Source organism: Trichomycterus rosablanca, chromosome 9, assembly GCF_030014385.1.
Source record: "Trichomycterus rosablanca isolate fTriRos1 chromosome 9, fTriRos1.hap1, whole genome shotgun sequence".
Taxonomy (NCBI): domain Eukaryota; kingdom Metazoa; phylum Chordata; class Actinopteri; order Siluriformes; family Trichomycteridae; genus Trichomycterus; species Trichomycterus rosablanca.
The window spans coordinates 21803554-21829308 of record NC_085996.1 but is presented as its reverse complement, the minus strand read 5'-3'; the positions used below and the strand labels follow the sequence as shown (position 1 = coordinate 21829308).

The window sequence follows — 25755 nt, the reverse complement described above, 5'->3', positions numbered from 1 at the left end:
GGCCTCTTGGCTGCATCTCTGATCAGTCTTCTCCTTGTTTGAGCTGAAAGTTTAGAGGGACGGCCGGGTCTTGGTAGATTTGCAGTGGTCTGATACTCCTTCCATTTCAATATGATCGCTTGCACAGTGCTCCTTGAGATGTTTAAAGCTTGGGAAATCTTTCTGTATCCAAATCCGGCTTTAAACTTCTCCACAACAGTATCTCGGACCTGCCTGGTGTGTTCCTTGGTCTTCATGATGCTCTCTGCGCTTTAAACAGAACTCTGAGACTATCACAGAGCAGGTGCATTTATACGGAGACTTGATTACACACAGGTGGATTCTATTTATCACCATCAGTCATTTAGGTCAACATTGGATCATTCAGAGATCCTCACTGAACTTCTGGAGTGAGTTTGCTGCACTGAAAGTAAAGGGGCTGAATAATATTGCACGCCCCACTTTTCAGTTTTTTATTTCTAAAAAAAGTTTAAAATATCCAATAAATTTCGTTCCACTTCACGATTGTGTCCCACTTGTTGATTCTTCACAAAAAATTAAAATTTCATATCGTTATGTTTGAAGCCTGAAATGTGGCAAAAGGTTGAAAAGTTCAAGGGGGCTGAATACTTTTGCAAGGCACTGTATATATATACCCTCTTATCCACTTTAAATTTAATCCACTAATTTATTTATTAATGGTATTATTTTATTCTAGCTTTAAGATTAAACAAATCTTACCACATGGTGTAGTGTAATCTAGACCTATTCCTCCTAGTTTTCCAAAGTTTAGAACTCTGTATTTTAAATTTTTATTACATTGGCTTTAAGTCAGGAGATTTGCTAGACCATGGTTTTTCTAACTTTTTGTTAAGCCACATTTTGTCCTTGATTTTTACCGCAACCCAGGCAAAATGAAATATACTTAATTAATGCAATTGGTGGCAATCTGGTTCCACTGTGGTTTTCAAGATGTAACGTAAAGCCTTTACAAGGGGGGCGTTCGTGTAAAGGTTCATTTTGTGTTTATGTGAATGTTATAATTCTTTAATTAAATTATTATTAATTTTCTCTGTGACCCATTTTTTTGGTTTGCGACCCACCCAAGGGTCACGACCCAGAGTTTGCAAGCACCTTTTTCTTCTGTGGGTGTCTTTGGAAGTTAATCTGCATAGTGTAAGTTGTAATCTGTTGTGCAGATTGCCCAGATTTACTTTCCTAGCGTATGAGATGAAATTAACTTCTAATATGTACCAGTTCATCGCTTACATCATTTACCTTTTTTGATGACTTATTATGCCCCAGTACCAAATTTTAACTTTTTTTTTGTTTTCCAGAACCACAGTATGACAAATGAATTATTGCCACTGAGTTTTATTTTTGTTGTATCTGACCTAAGAACCTTGATTCAAAGTGTTCTGATTTTTCCAAATGCTTGTGTAGAAATATGATATGTGGTTATTTTAGTAAAAGAGTTCTGCATGGGGTGACTACAGCGCAGTTCATTAATCAATATGTTCTGTTTCACTGTTGTTCCCACCACTTTTAGGTCATCCTGGCTCTGTAGCTTTTTTACTCAACACAATATTTTTGTCTTTGAGAACCTGATCACAAAACATTTTATATTCATAAACAGTTGACTTTTGCAGGTTTAGCAGGGCAGAAATGTAATAAACAGACCTAACTGAAAGGTGCCATGTGTTCTTCAATACCACCCAGTCTACTGCCTGTATGTTAATGAACACTGCATGGATATTTAATTTTATGGGTGTGACTACAGTAGTTAAATCCACTAGTTATATTGGGGGTGTACATGAGGTGTTGATCAGCTCTCAGTTTTAGCACTGAAACATCCTTATGTAAAACAAATGACCTTGGAATCAGGCACTTTCTCCCTGAGTCCTAGTTCCAGCCAGCTTAAGTTTCACAAGGATGTCTGGATGAAGTACTATTACCCTGTGGAACTGAGTGATTTATGGGTGCTCACATACTGTAAAACTTTTCTTGGAGTATACATCCATACAAAGCAGTTTCGCATGGGGAGGATTGTTTCATATTATATTTTTGTGATGAACAACTATTTAGTGATGTTTTTATTTTTATAATAGTTACATGGAATGTTTAAAGTTTCCATTCCAATATAGACTTTATATGCACACTAACATGTATTATCATAGCAGCAAACAGGATAAAGTTCTTCTTATCAGAGTGTTTAATATCTTAAACTTAGATTACAACTACTACCTGAACAAGGGTACAGGTATCTTTGTAGTCTCATCATTGATTGTATAATCATCTGCACCAACAACTGACCATCACCAACAGCACAAGTAAATAATAGTATTTTGATGGCTATTTCACTTCATTTTCATGATTAACCTTGTGTCATTAGATCTTTATTAGTTACGTGTGACAATTATATATATATATACTGTATATGATCCGACATCATTCTGATCGTGTCATTTTCTGCTCTCTAATAACACTCCGGCCGTCTTAACCTGCAACGCACACAATGGGTGAATGTTCCAGCTTCCGGCGTAGTGATGAAGCTTCGCTCCCTACTTAAAATGGTGGAATACCCTACGTAGTGCACTTCACAGTAACAGATAATGTGAATGGGACGCACCTACAGAATTGGCACTAATGAGTTTAAGAACTGCTTTCTGAACCAATCAGACCTTTCTGATTTTAATTTTTAGTAAGAAATGCTGTTATTTGCATGTATTTAGTTTGCAGCGTCACACAGATAATGCGTCAATGAAACGCTTGATTGGATTTCTAACGGGTTCATGTTTTACTTCACAAACGGGAAAAGTTTGGAGGTTTTTAATTATAAGCACATTTACAAAATAACGGATTATATTCCTAATGGGACACACGCTTATAAATTTAATAGCATCTGGAACAAGGTAAGGTAAGTAGTATTGTGGATTTTTTGCTGTGTTTTGGATTTTGTCCGCTGTGCCGTAATTTGCAATGAAAACAAAACGTCAGTTTAAGCTTTTAACTGGTACCTAGGAAAGTAAAGGCAAAATACAGTCACTAATCTGTTGTTGTTTTTTATCTGAACTTACATATTATTTGTTTATTTCTACGCTACACTTGCAATATATGTTTTGTGTATATTATATTGACTCGTGACTTGACTTGGACTCTAGCCTTAAGACTCGTGACTCGACTCGGACTCGTATTTTGTGACTTGTGAACATCTCTGGTTCCCACACATACTGCACACGTGTTGGCTGCTTTGCACTGACTGCCTGTTTTTGATTTACTATAAATTTACAATAAATTATGTCATTCTTCAGTAGCAAGATCTTATTGTCTGTATGTGTTTCCTAACAGGATAAGTAAACTTTTTATTTCTTTTTAGTTTTTATTTGTTCCCACGTTCTGCTTCAAAAAGCAGATATAAATCTGCAGCATTCTACATTTACAAGTTTAGTGCTGAAGCTGTAATGCTTTTGGGACTCTTCTGGGACAGAATGCCACGCTACTTACGTACATTTGCAGTGTAAATGTTTTAAACGATTGATGTGGGCTCAAAAATCTTGGGGTTGGAGTGTGAAAATTTTGAAAAAAATTTCGGGGAAAAAAAAATCTTCAATAAATGTCCTCAAACAAACATTAAGGAACAGTGTTTGTGGTCATCATCACACTGTTTTATGGGTTAAATTTTTCAAGTGTGGGGTAAAAGTGCTATTAGCCTATATGGCCATTTTTCTGGACGCCTGTGTTCTGTGAACATTATTAATGAACATTATTAGACTGCACGTAAGTGCAGAATGTTGTTGCCTAGAAGTCATGCTTATTTCAGTTTGCATGCAACAGACAAAAACACTATATATACACAAACAACTATATATAAGCAATTAATAATAAGATAAGATAAAATAAAAGGTGCTTATGTAACGGATTTGGGCTAGAGGTGACAAGAAGGGGCGGACACACACAGAGATGATTAACAATGATTTATGATAACAAAAGACTAGACAAGGTTACACAAACAAGACACTCTAACATGACCTATGCTTGAGCTAACCTAAATGCTAATGCTAATGTAAGCATGCCTAAACAAAACTAAAGCTAAACTAAATGCTATGCTAACCGTTAACACTAAACACATGAAACTAACCAAACCTAAACCCTAAGCTAACAATACTAAAGCTAAACATGAATAAGACTAACACAAGACAAGAACTAGACTAAACACTAAACAAGACTTCTAAACAAGGACAAGAGCACAGACTAGACAAGAGCACAGACTCACGGACAAGAGCACAGTCTAGACAAGAGCACGGAGTAGACAAGAGCACAGACTAGACAAGATCACGGACTAGACAAGAGCATAAACTACTCAAGAACATACACTATACAAGAGCATAAACTATTCAAGAGCACACACCATTCAAGGGCATGAACTAGGAAGCAAACCGACATGACAAAGCCAACCAAAATCAAAACAGTCCCCACCAAATGACCCACAGCTGTACCTTTATATGCCATGAGCATTTTACCTGAAACAAGGTGCAGCTGTGGATAATCAGCAGAAGACCAATCCTAGTGAGGGGGCGTTGTCTTGCCACTGAAAACAAACACTCCAAACGTGTTCCTGGAGAGAGGGGCAAGGCACATAAACGAACAAACTCCAGGAGCATAGAGGCTTGATTCGTGACAGCTTAACTTCACTGTGGTGTTTTGCAAATGCCTCTTGAATAATTGTAGTTTGAGAGCACTCTCATCCTGGTATATTTTTTTTCTTATAAAAATATTATTTAATAATATTTATTAATTTAATAATATAGCCTTTGGCTGCTCCTGTATTTAGGGGCCACCACAGTGGATCTGGTCAGCATACCAGACTTGCCACAGTTATTACACCAGATGCCCTTCCTGACACAATCCTCCTATTTTTGTTCAGGCTTTGGACTGGCACCAAGAGCACACTGACAAGGCCACCTCCCAGTGGCTATCCATCCCTCCAGACATTGGCCAATCCTGTCCGTGCAGACGCCTGTTCAGCCAACGGCAATGCTGAGATTTTAACCCTTGATCCTCAAGTGTCTATCCTGGAATATTGTCATCATATTATTATTAGGAAAATGGTTTACACCATAAGATGTGCCTGGTCCTGTAAAACTGTGTTATATTTATTGGCTCCTTAATGGAAATCAAAAACCCGGTTTGGAGGCTTTCAGTCCTTTGGCTTTCACCAAATATAAATCCATCCAGATGTAGAAAATATGGTGAAAATTGACTCATCAAAAGGAATTACTGTTGTTTTCTACTGTTCAGCATTCCAGGTTTTCTGTTTCTCACATGCTTACACTGTTTTGTACTGGCCTTTAATAGAAAACCGAAGGCCCTGGAGAGAATTCCAGCTTTGTGAAGTAACTAATAGTGTACAGTTAATTTTTTGTCATATAGTGCAATGACTGTTGGACCTGCATTTCAGACATCCATTCTTTGGCCTATTTGGAACTCTGTTACTTAAGGGACAAACCTTAACAGGTGTGTGTTTTTATTCTAATTTATATAAATGTATATTCATATCAATTCTATTGAGTCTTGAAAAAAATCTGCTGAGGCACTGACATAAGTCTATGCCAAGACTCAGGCAGAAAGCTTTACTCTGGCCAAAATAATGAATCAAACTGCTAAACACACACCCAAGAGTACCCTGGAACAATCAGTCAGGTATCATGTATAATTCCAAGCAGCCTGAAAAAAATGAGAAGATTTGAGAAGATTGTCTGAAAATCAGACATTATCCTTCTCATCACTGAGCGATGGTTCCCTGTGGGCTGACAGGATGGGTGGAATCTGGGAAGGGATGCGAGTGGACAAAAGGCTCCTCTGTTTCCAGCCTGGCTCTAGAGGTGAAAGCTTGTTAAATACTCACATAGAGACCTCTTAACAGGAGTGCTGCCTCCTTGATTTCCTATCTGCAGCAATGCTTTGATCAGCAGCCCTCTCTCCACAGGCTCCATCCCAGTTTTACTGTGACTTTAAATCGGCACGTTATCCTCCCCTCTTCTCACTTTCTAAAAATTGGTCCTGATTCGTGACTGTAAAGTCAGTCTTCCATGCTGTGCTGGACTGGTAATATCCTCACAAGATTTTACAGGGACTGTAATAGGCAGCATGCCGACACAAGGATGGAATTTGGAAATAATCTATGTTAAATTCAGCCAGCACTGTGCCTGCTGTTTCAGGATCGATTCTGCTGTTTTAAATTGCTTTAGCAGCCATTAGTATGAATCAGATACACCAAGGGCTGAATGATGTAACGGTATTATAATAAATAATATCAGGGAATATCATGGGTATTCTCAGTAATTCTGCAATGCTGGTTCACTTCAATCTTAATTTACCACAGATTTGTTTTATTTAGATGTTAAAGAACTGTGTTTTGACACAACATGGTTTGACAAGTTTGGTGTGAAGGAATTACAGAAGCCTGCACAGAACTATAACTCAACCCCATTACACATCTTCGGAATGGATTGGAATGTCAGTTGTGAGCCAGGCCTTCTCGTTCAACTGAACTCACAAATGTGCTTTTGACTAAATGGACACAAATTCCAAATTCTCAACAAAATGTTACATAGTTGTGATGTCCACATTCCTTAAGCAATGTGATATGAGTTAGTTTTATATTTAACAGGGCTGGCTAGCTAATACCAATACCAAGGCGGGGGCTGCACCGCTCAAGCCGAGCAATGACTGTTCATTGTTAATTTGAAATTAAATAAATACATTTTTGAAAAACGAACTGAACACGATGAGTTTAAGGGAAACGTTGAGTTTAAGGGTACTAATTTCTTGACGAAAGGCATTGAGTTTCAAAGATTCTGAGTTTAGGGGACGTTGAGTTACAAGGCACCACTGTATATTGTTATTGGTGCTGCAGCAGTCTAATGTGCTAGCCCAACACTGCGGGGATTTCAAACTCTCAAATTCAAATCCCAGCAGACTATCGACCTGCCCGTGCCTGAGAGAGGAAGATTGACTGGGCTTCATTATCGCTGTGCAACTGTGACTTCTGCTGTCTGGTCGAGGTGACTGCATGAGGGATGAGTGATTCACAGTGATTCACTGGTGTGTGACTCCAATTTTGATTTCCAAATAGTTAAAATAATAAAAGTTATTTTTCTTCCATACGCATGCAGCACTTTAATTTTCTGAATAGTCTGCTGGGTCTATTTTTAGTCTTTTGTCCAGCATAGTAATTGATGATCCATATTGTACTACTTACACGACTATGAGTGAGTGTATTAAAGCCATTCCCACTGTTGCTGGGTGCTCCCTGCAGGCTGGCTTTCATTATTGTGTTAACCTAGATCTCTCAGACCACTCTGACCAAATGAAAACCAAACTCTCGGGCTGTCTTATTCCCTGAGCGGTCTCAGTGTGTTTTACAGCTATCGCTTACAAAGCCTGGTGGGAAAAAAAGCATCCTATTTTTTTCTGCACTCTCTCGCTCCTTGATTTTTAACAGTCCCACTCCTCCTTTTTAAATTCAAGCCTTCCATCTGTTTCTCTCTCACGCCGTCCCTCAGTGTGGGTCTATAATTCAGACTCCCCTCTGACTCCGTTAAGAGTTCGTTCTCTACAGCAGGGCCAACAACAACAGATAAACACAGAGCTCCTCAACCTGTCCCAGAAGCATCAGCTAATAAAAATAATCACCTTCTTTACTGGCTTTATCCCCGATGTCTGCACAGCGGTGCCGGATCAGGGTGTTTCGGGAAACAACATTTCTTATAATGAGTGCTATCATAAAGGGGCCGTTCCATAAATCAAGTCATCAGGTTGTGCCTTGCCTAGCCAGGAATGAAGAATGAAGGCTGATCTCTGGAGTGCTGGGAATAGGAGCCATGTTTGTTCTACAGGCTAATGTTATTGCTGTTGGACAAGTGCTGGTGCATGCTGGCATGATTATGACTTTGGTCTGACACAGCGGTTTTAAAAAGGTTGCTCTTCTAAAAACGCCAGCACAGGCTGAGTGATTTACATGCACACAATCCGATCATGAAAGCATGGAAGCAAGTTATCTGATTTTTTTTTATCTGATGTAAACTGCATAGTCCAGAAATAAATCAAATCAATGTTAACAAACCTGATTAGTGAGGCAAGATTTTAGCCCAACAGTATGCATGTTTAGCATTTGAGCTTCTTTATTGGACTGCTTTGAGATTTCTACAAGCAAACATGAGCAGAAAGACTTGCTGGAACCAGACACTTTTTGCCACACTACAGGCTGCACAATGCATTCACAGAAACAATAGACTAGAAAATGCATTTTATGTGTTTTTATGTGCTGCACATTATTATTTATTATTTAATTTATTAATAAGTAATTATTATAAACAATAATACATATTATTTAAATAATCAAGAATTATTACATATTAATTATATTAAAATATTTTTTACCTTATGTGACATTATGTGAAGCATGGACATCATTCTGCACTATTTTATATATATAAAAACAAAATATTTTAACAGTGCAGCGAATCTTTAGAAGTTAATCTGTTATGACGGTGCCAATCAAATAGCAAGAAATGCATAACAACTAACTAATAACATTATTTAAGTTAAGAACAATATTTACTGTAAGCATATAAGGAATCATAAGCTAAGTCAGTTTGAAATATGAATGTAAGTACTTTAAGTACATTAATAGGCACTGTGGGTAATGATGGTACTGTGTAATATCATTTAAATGTATTTCTTAAAGATGACTGATCTATCCATCCATTTATCCATCCATCTAACCATCCATCCATCTATCTATCTAACCATCCATCTATTTATCCATCCATCCATCCCTTGATCCAGCAATCTATCCATCCATTCCTTGATCCATCCATCCATCCATCCATCCATCTATCCACCTACCTATCCATCCATCTATCTATCTATCTATCTATCTATCTATCTATCTATCTATCTATCTATCTATCTATCTATCTATCTATCTATCTATCATCCATCCATCTATCCACCTACCTATCCATCCATCCATCTATCTATCATCCATCCATCACCCATCCATCCATCCATCCATCCATCCATCCATCCATCCATCCATCCATCCATCTATCTATCTATCTATCTATCTATCTATCTATCTATCTATCTATCTATCTATCTATCATCCATCTATCTATCATCCATCCATCTATCACCTACCCATCCATCCATCCATCCATCCATCCATCTATCTATCTATCATCCATCCATCTATCTATCCACCTACCTATCCATCCATCCATCCATCTATCTATCTATCATCCATCCATCTATCACCTACCCATCCATCCATCCATCCATCCATCCATCCATCTATCTATCATCCATCCATCTAACCACCTACCTATCCATCTATCTATCTATCATCCATCCATCTATCACCTACCTATCCATCCATCCATCTATCTATCTATCTATCATCCATCCATCTATCACCTACCTATCCATCCATCCATCTATCTATCTATCATCCATCCATCTATCACCTACCCATCCATCCATCCATTCATCTATCTATCATCCATCCATCTATCCACCTACCTATCCATCTATCCACCTACCTATCCACCTACCTATCCATCTATCTATCTATCTATCATCCATCCATCTATCACCTACCTATCCATCCATCCATCCATCCATCCATCTATCATCCATCCATCTATCTATCTATCATCCATCCATCTATCATCCATCCATCCATCTATCTATCTATCATCCATCCATCTATCATCCATCCATCCATCCATCCATCTATCTATCTATCATCCATCCATCTATCATCCATCCATCCATCCATCTATCTATCATCCATCCATCCATCTATCTATCTATCATCCATCCATCTATCATCCATCCATCCATCTATCTATCATCCATCCATCTATCATCCATCCATCCATCCATCCATCATCCATCTATCCACCTACCTATCCATCCATCTATCTATCATCCATCCATCCATCCATCTATCCACCTACCTATCCATCCATCCATCCACCTTTCCATTCATCTATTCATCTATCTATCCATCCATTCATCCATCCATCCATTCCTCGATCCAGCAATCTATCCATCCATCCATTCCTTGATCCATCCATCCATCTATCCACCTACCTATCCATCCATCCATCCATCCATCTATCCACCTACCTATCCATCCATCTATCCACCTACCTATCCATCCATCCATCCACCTTTCCATTAATCTATTCATCTATCTATCCATCCATTCATCCATCCATCCATTCCTTGATCCAACAATCTATCCATCCATCCATTCCTTGATCCAGCCATCCATCCATCTAGCTATCATCCATCCATCCATCTAGCTATCATCCATCCATCTATCCACCTACCTATCTATCCATCCATCCATCCATCCATCCATCTATCCACCTACCTATACATCCATCCATCCATCATCCATCCATCTATCCACCTACCTATACATCCATCCATTCACCTTTCCATTCATCTGTTCATCTATCTATCCATCCATTTATCCATCCACTTTACTTGTATTAATAACTTTATTTGTAATAATACTAATACTTTATTTGTTGTGCTGCACTAGATTAAAGCTTTTTTGCTATCTCTGGACAGCCGTGTCTATAAGTTTATAACAGTTTGGCCCCACACCCAGCTTTCATTGCAATTGTACACAATGAAGAATTCTAACCGCACAGTACAAACTACATAGTCAGTCTAAACAAAACAGACAGCAATGCTGCATGAGCATGATGTCTAGTACAGTAGTGTGACAGAAGTCCTGATAAACGTTTGGTCTCGGTAGGCTATATGACATTATAATGTAAACAGCCATATCTCACCCACAAATAACCAAAATACCCATATCCAATGCAATTTTAAAGCTGTTATGTATTTACCTGTTGGTGAAACCCTGTGGTGGCATAAAGTCTCCATTTGAGAAGTCTGTGAAGAATTCTGGACTGATGGCAGCATCTGCGGGAATTAATCCATCTGGAGGGACACAGTTTTATTAACAGATATTTATCAACAGATAGTATCTATATTTTTTAAATTAGCATTCTAGTTTTCCCTGATCAAAAAGCTCTGCAAAATATTACACCCTGCTATACTGCTTAAAAATGAAGGGGATATTTAATCATTATATTATAACACCAAGTCAACAAAACCTGTGATTTCAATTTTTTTAACTTTGATTTTCAGTGAGATTTTGAATCCAGGCTTTAAAGAGTTGATGATTTTAAAGACCAAATAATTCAGGTCTTTTACCATCTACTGTTCATAATATTTTGAAAAGATTCAGGGAACCTGGAGAAATCTCAGTCTGTGTAGGGCAAAACCACTGCTGAATGTGAGTGACCTTTGAGAACATGCATATTATTAATAAACTGATTACTGAGCAAATATAGTTATCTTATTTGCATTACTAATAATCATAACATGTCTTTAATCAAATAATCTAATATGCTGTTCACATGACCATTCGAAAAATCCTATTACTGCAGGAACCTGAGTACCATCAGATTAGTCATGTGAATGAAACACAGTGTTTCTTATTTGAAATGATTATTACAGTACTAATGATGCACATCATGGAGAAATGTGTACCCTTAAACTCAACATTTCTCTTGAATTTAATGTGTTAACCTTTTGTGGTTTCTTGAAACTCAACGTCTTATAAACTCAACGCCAGTCCCAGAACCAAGTGACGTTAAGTATTAAGGTACCACTGTATTGTTTGCAGGTTGAGCAGAAGCAAGCATTTTTACCTGCACTGTAAAAGAGGTCGGGTCGCTCCAGAACATCTGCTCCCTGTAGGAAGGGCTCACCCTCATCACCGTACAAGAAGGATTCAGCTTCATCCATCTGCCGGTTCTCAACCATCTCCAACCACTGAGAGTTGTGCCAGCGAAACTTTTCATTCTGGATCTTTCTTCCCCACTCCTCATCGTACTCCTGCAAGAAGAGTCACATGGACAGTAATGTCTACACGAAATTATTTGTTGGGTAAGTACTGGTTAGTGCTTCTTCTACTGGTTTAGCTGCTGCCTTTGCTTCATTCCAATTAATGATGCAATAGAGGGTATTTGAGCTTCTGTGTTTGATTTATTTATTAGGATTTTAACATCATGTTTTACACTTTGGTTACATTCATGACAGAACAGGTAGTTACTGGTTACACAAGATTCATCAGTTCATGTCTTTAATGTCAAACACAGTCATGGACAATTTTGTGTCTCCAATTCACCTCACTTGCATGTCTTTGGACTGTGGAAACTTGGAATTTGGGGCTCTGGAACTGGAAACCCATAGAGACACAGGGAGAACATGCAAACTCCACATAGAAAGGACCCAGACTGCTCCACCTGGGAATCAAACCCAGGACCTTCTTCCTGTGAGGCAACAGCGCCCTCTGTGTTTGATAATCTCTGTGACTGACAACCGTTGACCAGTTCCAACCCTCTACTAGACCCAACATGATTCTTAGCACCCTACATACTCATTACTACAGAGTACACCCAGTATTTTCCACCCTTCTATCAGGTTTAGCAAAAATTAAGGTCGGACACACACTTTTAGTTTGAAAAAGAGCAGGAATCAGCAGAAGATAAGGCCAGACAGACACTTTAAAATTGCACACCTATAAAACAAGGGAAGCATTAATCAAAGCTGAATGCACATTACATTTGGGAAAAATACAGCGATCAGAACTAGACTAGACACATTTTAATTGTAAAGAAGGGGACTAGCATGAATTAATACTAGATATACACTTTAAAATGGCAAAGACTGACAGAAATAAAATCTGGACACATTTAATTTTTTAGCTATTTTACTTATGCATTTTCTCCCTTTTCTCCCAATTTAGCTCAGTCAATTTGTCTTCCACTAATGGAGACCCTGAACACGCACGAGAAGGGTATGTTTGGCTGCCACACACTCCCTCCGACAAGTGCGCAGTCCACCGACCCCTTCTTATTCGCCCGCACTTTGTTAAACTGAGGGCAGTTTAGAGCATGGAGAGTCATGTACTGATCTCAAGGTTCCTCCACTTCTGTACAGGCGCCTTAGGCTAATAAACAGGGTCCTGAACACACTTTAAATAATAATAAAATAAAATAAACAATTAAGCCTGAAAACACTTTAAATTTAAAGATAAAGAAGGTCCTGGGTTGAATCCCCAGGTGGAGCGGTCCAGGTCCTTTCTGTGTGGAGTTTGCATGTTCTCCCCGTGTCTGTGTGGGTTTCCTTCGGGAGCTCCGGTTTCCTCCCACAGTCCAAAAACATGCAAGTAAGGTGAATTGGAGATACAAAATTGTCCATGACTGTGTTTGACATTAAAAAACTTGAACTGATGAATCTTGTGTAACCAGTAACTACCTGTCCTGTCATGAATGCAACCAAAGTGTAAAACATGATGTTAAAATCCTAATAAATAAATACATTAGAAGATCCTGACACATTTTAAATCTGAGGAAAGAATCAGGACTAGCATAAATCAAGGCTGGACACAAATTTTAAGTATGAAAAGGGGGAGGGGGCATCACAAATTAAGGAATCATGGGTGCACTTTAAAAAATAAATAAAGGACTACAGAAGATCAAAACAGGCCATACACTTTAAAGAGTGCAGACTAACAAAAATGAAGGCCAGACTTTCTAAATCTGAAGAAAGGGTGGGGACTAGCGGAAATGAAGAGTGGATTTTGGGATCTTTGAAAATCTACACCTAAAGCAGTTAGCATTGACCTATTGAAGCTAACTAAGCCCTTTTAAATCTCACATTTGTTCTTGATTAAAATTCTTGATTAGAAGTCAGATAGCTACGATTCCAATTAGTGAGCAGAGCAAATGTTTTGCTTTCTCGTCGTGCCCTTTGGGACTTTCTGGACATCCATATTTTCTTAGGCATCATGCTTGGAGACCAGATGATTAAATATCCCAGTCCTGAGGTTTGGCCAACAGACGTACACGGTAACCTGAGGCTTAAGTATTAACAGGAGAATTGTCACAGACTAGGCTCAACATGTAGCCAAATTTCCTTTGTTTTTTTACAACTTTACTATCAGTTTAATTTGTAAAAGAGCTTGGGCACGTGTGAAAAGTTTGGATTTGAGTGGAAGTGAACCAAAGTTTTAAATAGTTTTTTTTTTTTTTTTCATTTAATTCTCATGTTTTAACCACCAATTGGTTCTGGTCAGGGTCACAGATAGTCTGGCTTCCCTGGAATGACTGAGCACGATGCAGTAATACATCCGGACATGTGAGACTCTGTGAGACTCCGCCCTTGTCAGGTGATAAGAAGCAGCCGACGACTGCACGTATGTGGCTCTACTCGGTTGGGCTGGTGGGGGGTGCAAGTGTAGGAGTTGGAGTTGGGAATTGGAAATGACTAGGTTAAGAGAAAAGGGGGGAATGCACACTACACCTGCCTAATTTAGTGAGGGGTGCCAAGGGAGGCATTTTTGAGTATTTTCTTGGGTTTTGCTATTTTATATTAAGCATAAAACCTTCAACAAACATTCCAAATTAAAACTCTGGGCTGAGTGTGTGTGTGTGTGTGTGTGTGGTATTTAGCAGACTTGCATTCTCTCCTCTATACCTATCTGAGTCTAACCAGACACCTCCAGCCTCTTTGATGTGGCTCCCAGCTTTAATAGCCCTGCCTGATCAGTTGTATAGAACACTTCCCCTGGCCTCCAAAAGAGACTCAGGATAATGGAGCCCTAATTACATTAATCTGAGGCCTGGCAAGGATCACTTTGCACTGAAATATCCGTAACAAATCCACAACCATACCACCACTGCCATAACTAACATCATTAAACTAACAACGTCATCTCTGGAGCTTAAGACAGGTTAAAGCTGGGTCTGAAAGGAAATGAAATAATGATAAGTAAATAAACACCCACGGCGATAATATCCAGCGTGTTGTCACACACTTTGCGAATTTCAGCGTTCTTGTCATGCATCAGGTCGATGAGGTAAGCTGGGGCTTCTGCAAACAGAGTCAAGGAAAAGTACAAAACCTGTCATTAAATATGTTATTATACAGCTAATTTTCACCACGAGGCTGAACCCAGATACACAAGTGAAGGATATGAGTCTCCTTTATAATGACGTCTCGTGTGGCCTGGTGAAACACCATCTGGTAAAAGACGTATACGATCTGACACACAAATTCATCATCCTCTTGTTGGGCTGCAAAATAAGAGTGAATTCAGATCACATTCCATCCCAACAAACGTTAAGTACTTAGTAGTAAAAAGTAATAGAAATGTCCAGGACGTGACTATACCCTACCGTTAAGTAGCTCTATAAGGGCGGGAATAATGCCCGACTTGGCTAGCATGGCAGCACAGGAGTCATCTGTTGAGACTGTGCCGATCATTATCACCACCTCCAGCATGAGATCGTCTTCAGCAAAACCTGGAGGACACAGATACACACCACATGGTTAAAAGGACACAGCGTGTCTCCCTGTATACGATACGGCTTACTGGGAGGCTGGGCTAGCAAGTCGGACAGGGCTGAGTTGGTGAACTGGAAACTAGACTGGAAGCAAAGGAGAAAAACAATACAACAATAGCATTTTTATATGACTGGTAGTACAAATAATGACAGTGATAGCCTAATGGGTAGAGCTTTGGGCTATCATTTGAAAGGTTGAGAGTTCAAATCCCGGCTCTTCCATGCTGCTACTGTTGAGCCCTTGAGCAAGGCCATTAACCCTCTTATACAACGATCAGCCATAACATTAAAACCACTTTACCATTTTATCAGCTCCACTTACCATATAGAAGCACTTTGTAGTTCTACAATTACTGACTGTAGTCCATCTGTTTCTCTACATGCTTTGTTAGCCCCCTTTCATGCTGTTCTTCAATTGTCAGAACACTCCCAGAACCACTACAGAGCAGGTATTATTTGGGTGGTGGGTCATTCTCAGCACTGCAGTGACACTGACATGGTGGTGGTGTGTTAGTGTGTGTTGTGCTGGTATGAGTGGATAAGACACAGCAATGCTGATGGAGTTTTTTAAACACCTCACTGTCACTGCTGGACTGAGAATAGTCCACCAAACAAAAACATCCAGCCAACAGCACCCCGTGGGCAGCGTCCTGTGACCACTGATGAAGGTCTAGAAGATGACCAACTCAAACAGCAGCAATAGATGAGCGATCATCTCTGACTTTACATCTACAAGGTGGACCAACTAGGTAGGAGTGTCTAATAGAGTGGACAGTGAGTGGACACAGTATTTAAAAACTCCAGCAGCACTGCTGTGTCTGATCCACTCATACCAGCACAACACACACTAACACACCACCATTATGTCATTGTCACTGCAGTGCTGAGAATGATCCACCACCTAAATAATACCTGCTCTGTAGTGACCATTGAAGAACAGGGTGAAAGCAGGTTAAAAAAGTATGTAAAGAATAGATGGACTACAGTCAGTAATTGTAGAACTACAAAGTGCTTCTATATGGTAAGTGGAGCTGATAAAATGGACGGTGAGTGTAGAAACAAGGAGGTGGTTTTAATGTTATGGCTGATAAGTGTACAGTATATTGATTTGTAACTCACTGTTGCAAGACAGAAATGTTATTGGCCATGCAATAATCAAAAAAAGCTAGACTGCTAATGATCACAACATATCAAACATATACTGTATAATTGAAGTAATGACAGGCTAAATAATACCCCTTATTATTTAGAATGGTGTTGTTGCATTTAAATGCAGCTTTATAAAAAAAAAAAAAAATTAATAAATAAGGCACTCAGGTGGCACAGCTCTCCAACACGCTAGCCCACCAGTACTGACAGCTTGAGCTCTCAAATTCAAATCCTAGTGGAGGTATCAACCTGATCAGGCATCTAAAAAGCACATTTGGCTGTGTCTGATGGAGGGAGGGTCAGTGGGGTTCCTCATGGCCAATGCAAATGCAACCTTTGCTATCTGGTCAAGGTACCAGCACAAGTGGTGAACGATTCACAGGAGGCATAGCATGTCTCACCCTAAGTGATATAAAATGTATAAACCAAAAAAATGTAATAAATCAATCAGTTAATAATATTTTACTGTAAAACATAGATTTCTTTAACATTTTGGCTGATTATATTCATAGTAACCAAATTAGGTAAACATATTTTTTATTTCATGCCTGCAACTCGCTTTGTGAGAGAATTGTCTTCATGTGAGAGCTGCCTATTTTTAAATTCAATATTGCCAATAATTAAGGTCTTTTACCATATATCGTACCTAATATTGTGAAAAGATTTAGGGAATCTGGATAAACCTTTGTCTTCGTGAGGCAAGGCCAAAAACCACTGTTCAATGTACGTGATCTTCAAACCTAGACTACATGATAAACCAACTAGCTACTTTGGATTGTAAATCAATTTTTAAGTCCAGTGGTAAAACTGTTTATGAAATGCATTATGACACACTCACATCTAATGACTTCTCTGTTTAAAAGATGTAAACATGAGGACAGTTCTTAATAAAGGTTACCCTGCCAGCCTTATTAATCACCAGCTGCTGCAACAAGACCAGGAGCTGCCAGAATGTGAAAGGAACCTGTGATTAAATGGCAATTTACTTACCAGGTTTGAGGTGGTCTTTGAGAAAAGGTACTAGATTGTACTCCTTAAGCACAAGCTCCCAATCCAGGTCAGGAATAGTGAGGTTAGCCAGTGTGCCCAAACACTCAATCATAAATTCCTCATTGTCATTCTTTCCAATCTGAGCTGCCAGGCCTCCAACATAATCCTGTACAAAAACAAACAAGTGATGTTAGAACAGTATTACAATACTCTGAATTCTTCAGGTTTGGTTAAAATGGATTTATTATGGATGATATACACTTATATACATATTCATTGATTATATACACCCCTACGTAAATGTGTAAATATGCAAGTGTACCTGTGTGAATGCATGTGTATGTATAGTGCCCCACTCTGTGTCATGCTGTAAAGAGAACATTTTTTAAAAACTATGCTGGAAACATTTAAAGACAAGTCTAATACACGACTCTAATAAACTCAAGGCCCGCGGGCCAAATCCGGCCCGCCACGTCATTTTATGTGGCCCGCGAGAGCTTAAAAGACGTATGATTGTCTTAAAATACACTGTAAAATCATACATAAACTGCATCTCCCACAATGCATGCCAATTTTGTGATCCGCAAAGTGACTGCATCAAGCCACTAGATGGCTTTGTTTCTACATCAGCGTTTAAATTAGGTGGTTTTTCAACAAGTGATGTTGAGAAATATTTACAAATAATCCCAAAATGTACAAGAAAATTGAAGCAGAAGAGGGTAATGTATTGAAAATTGGGAAAGTGAATACAAGTTTGTGCTTCAAGAAGAGAAACCGGTACGTCTGTTGTGTTATGAGGCCGTGTCTGTGGTAAAGGAGTATAATATAAATGTAGATATACAATATAAATATACAGTATAAATTTGGCATTTTGACACCAAACAGAATTTAGCCTCCAAGAAAAACAACAAATTGTCCAAGACCTAAAAGGCGACTGCAATCACAGAAGGATACGCTACAATTGGCCCTTTGAGGGCCACCATAATGCAGATGTGGCCCTTGGTGAGAATGAGTTTGACACCCCCGCTCTAATATCATTATTATTTTCAGTAAAAAGATGTTTAAACAAAAATTGTGATTTAAAATCCAGTAAAGCATATGTGTTTGTGTGTTTGTATGTGTCTGTGTTACGCTCACAATGAATAAATTCTTGAAGCTTCCATCGTGCTGGGAAATGTTCCTGATCATTTTCATCATTAGAGGATCCTTAAACTTCAGTGCTCTTTTCATCAACATCTTCAGTCCATTACCTACAGGGAAAAGATACTTCATCTACCAAGCCATCAAAATTATAGGCATTTTGTAAAATGTAATTAAAAAAAACAAGTCTGTGAATTCTCTTAAACCTTTATATAATTGACAAAAGTACAAATAAATAGGTTTTAATGGTTTGGCTGATTAAATTCATAGTAGTTTGTATTTATAAACCAATTTTCAATTTGATGCCTGCAAGACACTTTGTGAGAGAATTATATTTATGTGAGAGCTGCCAGTTTCTAAATTCTAGATTGCAAATAATTTAGGTCTTTTACCATCTATCGTACCTAATATTGTGAAAAGATTCAGGGAATCTGGATGAATATCAATCTATGTAGGGCAAGGCCTAAAACCACTGTTCAATGTACGTGACCTTCAAACCCTCAGACTGCATGCAAAACCAACATGCTACTGTAATAAATAGAGCCACGTGGCTCAGGAGTTCTTCAGATAATCATTGTCACTTAACAGTCCACCACTGCATCAAGAAATGCAACCTGAAACACATAAACAGCCATCACTGGTATATAGATACGTTTGTATGTCCTGACCTTCACAAATGAGCTGAGCATTTCTCTTGTTAGCAGCCAGATTGATGCAGAAGGAGATGAGCTCTTGGTCCAGACTCTCCTCACCATAATCAAATAGCATCTTCATCACCTGTAAAGCATCAAAGCAGCAAGACAATCAACAGTTTGGATACATTTGTAATTGTAAAATTTAAACCAAGTGAATCCTGTCACTCTAACTGATGCGTCCATGATTCCTGTACTCCAGGAGACAGAAGACGATCATAGTAAAGAGACACAGAAGACTACGCAGAAGCATGGAAATGAATACATTCTTTACCATCCTATGAAAAATCCAATAAAAATTTCTAAAAAGTACTAGATGTAAATTAAATCCTTGGACCAAACTTCATTAAATATTCTTGTGCAAACCCTATTTCCTTAAAAGTTGAGGTTTATTGTAAAATACAGTAAGAAGAATAACATTTTATTTGTTCATTCTCTGATAAAAGTAGAAAAAAGATTTCCAGTGTTTTCACTGATTAACTTCATAGTGAATATAAACACATTTAAAATGTGATGCATGCAACACAGTAAAATAGGGACAGTGGCATGTTTAGCACAGTGTTCCATTACCTTTTATATTAATGAGACTTTATTATGGTTTGGGAACTGATGACACTAAGTGTTGCAGTTTTGTAAGTAGAATCTTTCTCCATTCTTGCTTGATATGACACTTCAGCTGCATAACACTCTGTCTAAGTCTCCTCTTCATAATGTGCCATACGTTTTCAATAGGAGACAGATCTGGACTGCAGGCAGGTCAGTCAAACACATGCACTATGTCTCATGCTGTTGTTGAATGTGCAGAATAGAGCCTGGCATCGTCTTCCAGAAGCAACCATGGACTTTCTAGGAAAAGACGCCGCCTTGATGGAAGCATGTATCATTATAAAATAATACACACCTCTGCTTCAATGGTACCTTCACATATATGCGAGTCATGTCTAACTGAATTTGGTTGTATATTGTACATGCTAAAATAGAAACATATAAACTTGTGGTATTTCTTAAGCAGTGATGTTTGACTTTACTACTCTTGTAGTTGCACAGTGGTTTGTAGATGCACATCTGTTGTTCAGCATCAAATAAAGTCATCAATAAGTGCTGCTTCAAATGAACACTTTAGTGACCAGGGATGTCTTATTTGCCTGGGAGTGCTCTCCACATGATTTTTAAGTGTGTCTGTAGAAATCTGCACCCATTTATCCAAAAGAGCATTTGTAAGGCCAGACACTAATGTTTGATGAAATGGCCCAGCTTGTGATTGACACTGTATTTGATTCTAAAGGTGTTTAGTGTGGTTTAGGTCAGGGCTGTGTGCAGACAACTGGAATTCCTTCCCCCCAAACTTCTCAAACATTTATTTAATATACCTGTTAGCAATAGATGTGGCCAAAGCACCTGAACACAGTAATTAGTAGGAGTGTCCACATACGTTTGACCATTGAAATGCAGCAACACGTTTACCCTTTTTTATTCATCTTTTTCTTGCTTCCTTTCAAGGAGACAAAAAATGGGATGCACCATATTTCCAGAACAATCTCCTGCATTCACATAGACCATTAAAAAGAAATGTAAAAATGGAGCTCTGCTTCTGGCTAGATAAAACAGATTACTTTACTTTACTCTCTACAGACTGTCCCAGTTTAGCTTCTAAATAAGCAGACATCCAGAGCGCAGCTCTAATTAGTCCAGGCCCAGACGTGCAGGAGTTTGGGATTTTCCCCCAAACGGTTTCTGATTTTAGAAGTGTATCCCCCATGTCACTCTCTATTAGCTCAGATCCAAAGTCCATGCGCGGGACCGAACAGAGGCCGAGGGTGTGCAGCCTGAAGAGCGTTTGTGCATGCGTGACGTTAACATTAAGCAGGATGGCGGGCAGGCCTGGCCTCTGCCGGTCGGCTCTGGGAGGAGGCCTTGGTGCGCAATCACATAGCTCTGGAGGATCACATAGCAGCAGCCCTGGAGCCGTAATCACACAACGGCTAGACTTACTGGCACCTGCCCTACACTCACTTCCCCACCACCCCAATGCGCCTTTGTACATCCTGAAGGCTACAGCATGCATAATTTGACTACAAATCCCAAGTTCCTACATCCTGTGTGTTTGAGTATGTGCTTCTACTCATGTCCTGATTGGATTGGACTGATCTGATCAAAGTTCTCTTTCTAGGTTCAAACTATTTTGTTCTGTCCTATTCTCATAACGTTCATATATTCCATCCCATATGGGTTAATGGACAGGGGGAGGGGACAAACATGCCAGTTTTAATTCTCTGCTATGCTTGTTGCTAAAACAGTCGCAGAAACGCTGATTACTGCAGTGTACTCACTTTGATTTCATAAAGTATTACGCAAACCAGCTACAAATGATTCAATAAAAACATAGCAGAGTTAAGATGAGATATCTTATTAGATATATAATATATAATTTATATATATATAATATAATATAATATATAAGATATATAATTTTACGGACCGGCGGAGGCGGGAGAATTTAAAATAATATTATATGATGAGCATAATAAAAAAAACACAAAATACATAACAATACTCCTTACCAATGACAGAAAATCAGTGGGAACCCTGAGCTTTTTTTGCTCATTTTAGCTTGTGGGCTTAATTTTTTGGTATCACATGACTACAATAGGTACGTGTCAAACGCATTAAGAGGAACAGACGAATATTATTAAAGGACAATTCAGTTTTTCAAAATAAAACATCTTTCAGAGTGTGATTGTCAATAAAACATTCATTCATTCATTTATTTTCTTATCCGCTTATCCAATTAGGGTCGCTGGGGGTGCTGGAGCCTATCCCAGCTTTTCAATAAGTGCAAGGCACACAGTAACACCCTGGACAGGATGCCAGTCCATCGTAGGGCAGACACACATACACACACACACACACACACACTCATTCACGTATAGGGCAATTCAGTGTCTCCAATTAACCTGACTGCATGTTTTTGGACTGTGGGAGGAAACCGGAGCTCCCAGAGAAAACCCACGCAGACACTGGGAGAACATGCAAACTCCGCACAGAAAGGACCCGGACTGCCCCGCCTGGGGATTGAACCCAGGTCCTTCTTGCCGTGAGGCGACAGTGCTACACACTAAGCCAATAATAAATGACCCGGTGGTTGGGGACCACTGACCACTGGGTAGAGCTTTGAACTATCAATCAGGAAGTTGAGAGTTTAAATGCTGGCTCTGCCGTTCAGCCAGTGTTGGGCCCCTGAGCAAGGCCCTTAACCCTCCATGCTCCAGGGGTGCTGTGCTGATGGCTGAAAAAAGAAATTTCTTGTACAGTACACCTGTATATGTATATATGACAAATTAATGCATTCTATTCTATTCTATTCTATTCATTCTATGTACATTTATTTTTGCTTGTGCATTTAATTGTGAATAAAGGCTAAAAGGAACAGGTGAGCCAGCCTGCCAACAAACCCAATATATAAAATGACGTCTATTTGCAGAACCTAATTTAGCCTGCAAGATCATTTCAGGATGTTGAATTGCAACATGGCAAGTTTTTCAGTCAACGGACCTTTACGAAAGTCGAGGAATACAGTCTTACCTGAGGAATACAGTCTGTGTAGGCAAACAGCGACTTGAAGCGGTCATCCACGCTGATATGGTACAGGATGCGCATGGCTAGATGATTCTGCATTTCGTCCCCTGAAATAAACAAGTGCACAGGGCTCCTGAGTTGCATTAAATCAAACCTAGTACACATCAGAGAGCTTTAAAAAAATGAAATACTGTCTTGTTTCCATTAAATAAATCTGTACGAATGCCTGGCCAGACAATGCAGACACTATGACCAAAACCAACCCAAAATAAGGCAAACATGTTGGGCAATTAACCAGCTCGGCAAAAAGACAATATTTTTTCACAGCCTTTATTTAATGTGTGTAATCTCAAATATTCAATTTAAATTCCATTTTTATGTTTTACAAGGACAGAACAGCAATCTATTGCTGGGCCTCTGCCATTTCCCCCATCAGACATAGTCAATATGTCTGTATGTAGATGCCCAAATGTCCGATAGTTCTGATGGGGATTTAAACCCTGGATCCCTGCAGTAGTGGGCTAGCTACAATGTAGAACCAAATATATAAAGCAGAAATAAAATACACATTTATAAATATTTACAGAAAGGTAGAAGACGGAAGAATACATTCATTGCCACGGCAGCTGTAGCCTAGCAGGTAGGGTACTGAACTGATAATCGAAAGGTCGCTGGATCAAGCCCCACCACTGCCAGTTCCTTGAGAAAGCCCCCTAACCTTCAATTGCTTAAACAATATACTGTCACAGTACTGTAAGTCGCTTTGAATAAAAGCGTCTCCTAAATGCCGAAAATATAAATGTAAATGTGGAAACACTGCATCCTGCAGAGAGCAACACTCATATTCACCTTGGGGCAGTTTGGAGTAGCCAATCCACCTTTTACATGTTTTGGAAGGTAAGTGTAAAGGAAACCTGAGTACATGGAGGAAACCCATGCAGACCAAGGGAAAACGTGCAAGAATGAAAGCCAGTCCCCCAGCACCCATGTTGAAGCGCTGACAGAATATCCACTCTATCAGCTACACTGGATAAAATCAAAAGTGGAGCAGTACTACAGTAAAACAGTACACTCAATAAACAAAAGCACTTTCTCCCAAGGCTTCTCTTACTATTCTTATGATGATTACACTCAACTCATTTTGTCATTCCCTCCTCCAGATATCCAAGTCTCTGCTCGCATCTTGCCATGTCTGGCATATGTAGTCATTATGGATGTCAGCGCTCATCACCTGAAATTTTTTCCCAGTTAAGACTAAGCTGAGGAGGATCTGTCTCTATACCAAGCCCTAGTCATTTCCCTCAATAACTATCAGATCAAACCATCTGATTATGTTTGAAACCTCGGTGTTGTCCTGGATAGCCAGCTGTCCTTCTCGGGTCCTAATGCAGGTATTGCATATTTCACAGATGGAAATTCAGAAAAGAACCCAATCTCCAGCGTTGACTTTAGTGAAGGCTTTTTTTTCTTCCAAATGCAGTGGGAAACTTGTCTGGGTAACCAAACTTTTGCCATGGTCATTTCACCCCCTAACCTAAAGTCAAATGGAATGCTGTGAGCTCAAGAGGAAAGTCTACAATTGGGGACATAGAAGCCATAGTCACCCATGCTGATATAGTAAAGAATGAGCATTAAAAATGTTACAAGACACACTACTAAGACCTTGATACAAAATGCTCTGTAAATGGAATACAGCTGCCAGGACCCTGAGATTTTGGTATGCGTAGAACACATTTTATAATTTCAATATACACATGCCATGATTTTGCATTTCTGTGAACCCTTAAGCAGTGTTTTGATACCTTACCACTACAGTGTTATAATTTTGACTCCCACTTTAAAAACCAGTCTGATCTAGGTTACCAAAGTGTGCTTTTAGAGTGAGAATGGGCGAGATTAAAACACAGACTTTATCTCTGACATCAAGCCATGATGCTGAATGCAGAGCTCTCATGATGTATGAGAAATTCAGCTACTAAAATTCAATGTTGAATTCATTAAGCAAAGGTAATATTTCATTTATAGATAATGAGGTTCACTCCATGAGCAACACAGTGCATATTATAATAATGAACTTTAATTATTTTTTGCTGGTTATAACTTTTAGTTTAATTTAATTTTGTGTTTGTATGATTTGTGTAAATCCTATTTATTAAAATGATTCTCCAGGCCACCCAAGAAGGATGGAGGTCCCTGCTGAGTCTGGTTCCTCTCAAGGTTTCTTCCTGTAATTTTAAGGGAGTTTTTCCTCGTCACCGTTGCCCTTGGCTTGCTCAACAGGGTTTTTTGGTCTGTAGGCCCTGGATTCTGTAAAGCTGCTTTGAAACAATGTTCATTGTAAAAAGTTCTATATAAATAAATTTGACTTGACTTGACTTGACGTGCTGTTTATGGATATCGTTTTGGCCTACTTCTCATTGCTGGTTTAGATTTAATGGACAGCAGTCATAAAGTCTGGAAGTGAAGTCTAAGTGAACCCAATTATCATAAATTAGTCTTCCACACTGAGACTTAAAAACAATAAATTTATATGATCATTTAAGAACTGTATTTTGCTTTCTTTTTAATGTCAGACACAATTTAGTGCTGTATTATAAACACATCATATAGTCGGGTAGATTTAGGAATACCTGTTTGTGAAATTAGCGTATTGTCACACTTCAGATGTGCATGGCGAGATGCCTCTGCATTTCTTTCCTGAACTAAACCTTCAGTAAAAACAT

The 25755-nt window shown here is 38.9% G+C and overlaps 1 protein-coding gene across 1 annotated transcript in view; it reads right to left on the bottom strand.

Annotated features, from left to right (window-relative positions):
• The window catches only part of kifap3a (kinesin-associated protein 3a), a 52571-nt gene that overhangs the window by 5099 nt on the left and 21717 nt on the right, over positions 1-25755 (bottom strand). Inside the window, exons 11-19 of the mRNA XM_063001258.1 lie at positions 23039-23139; positions 19433-19541; positions 18762-18874; positions 17625-17790; positions 15318-15443; positions 15117-15215; positions 14927-15012; positions 11784-11970; positions 10914-11007 (exon numbers count right to left, since the gene is read on the bottom strand). Of these exons, the coding sequence (XP_062857328.1) occupies positions 10914-11007; positions 11784-11970; positions 14927-15012; positions 15117-15215; positions 15318-15443; positions 17625-17790; positions 18762-18874; positions 19433-19541; positions 23039-23139 (1081 nt within the window). The remainder of the gene's footprint in view (positions 1-10913; positions 11008-11783; positions 11971-14926; positions 15013-15116; positions 15216-15317; positions 15444-17624; positions 17791-18761; positions 18875-19432; positions 19542-23038; positions 23140-25755) is intronic.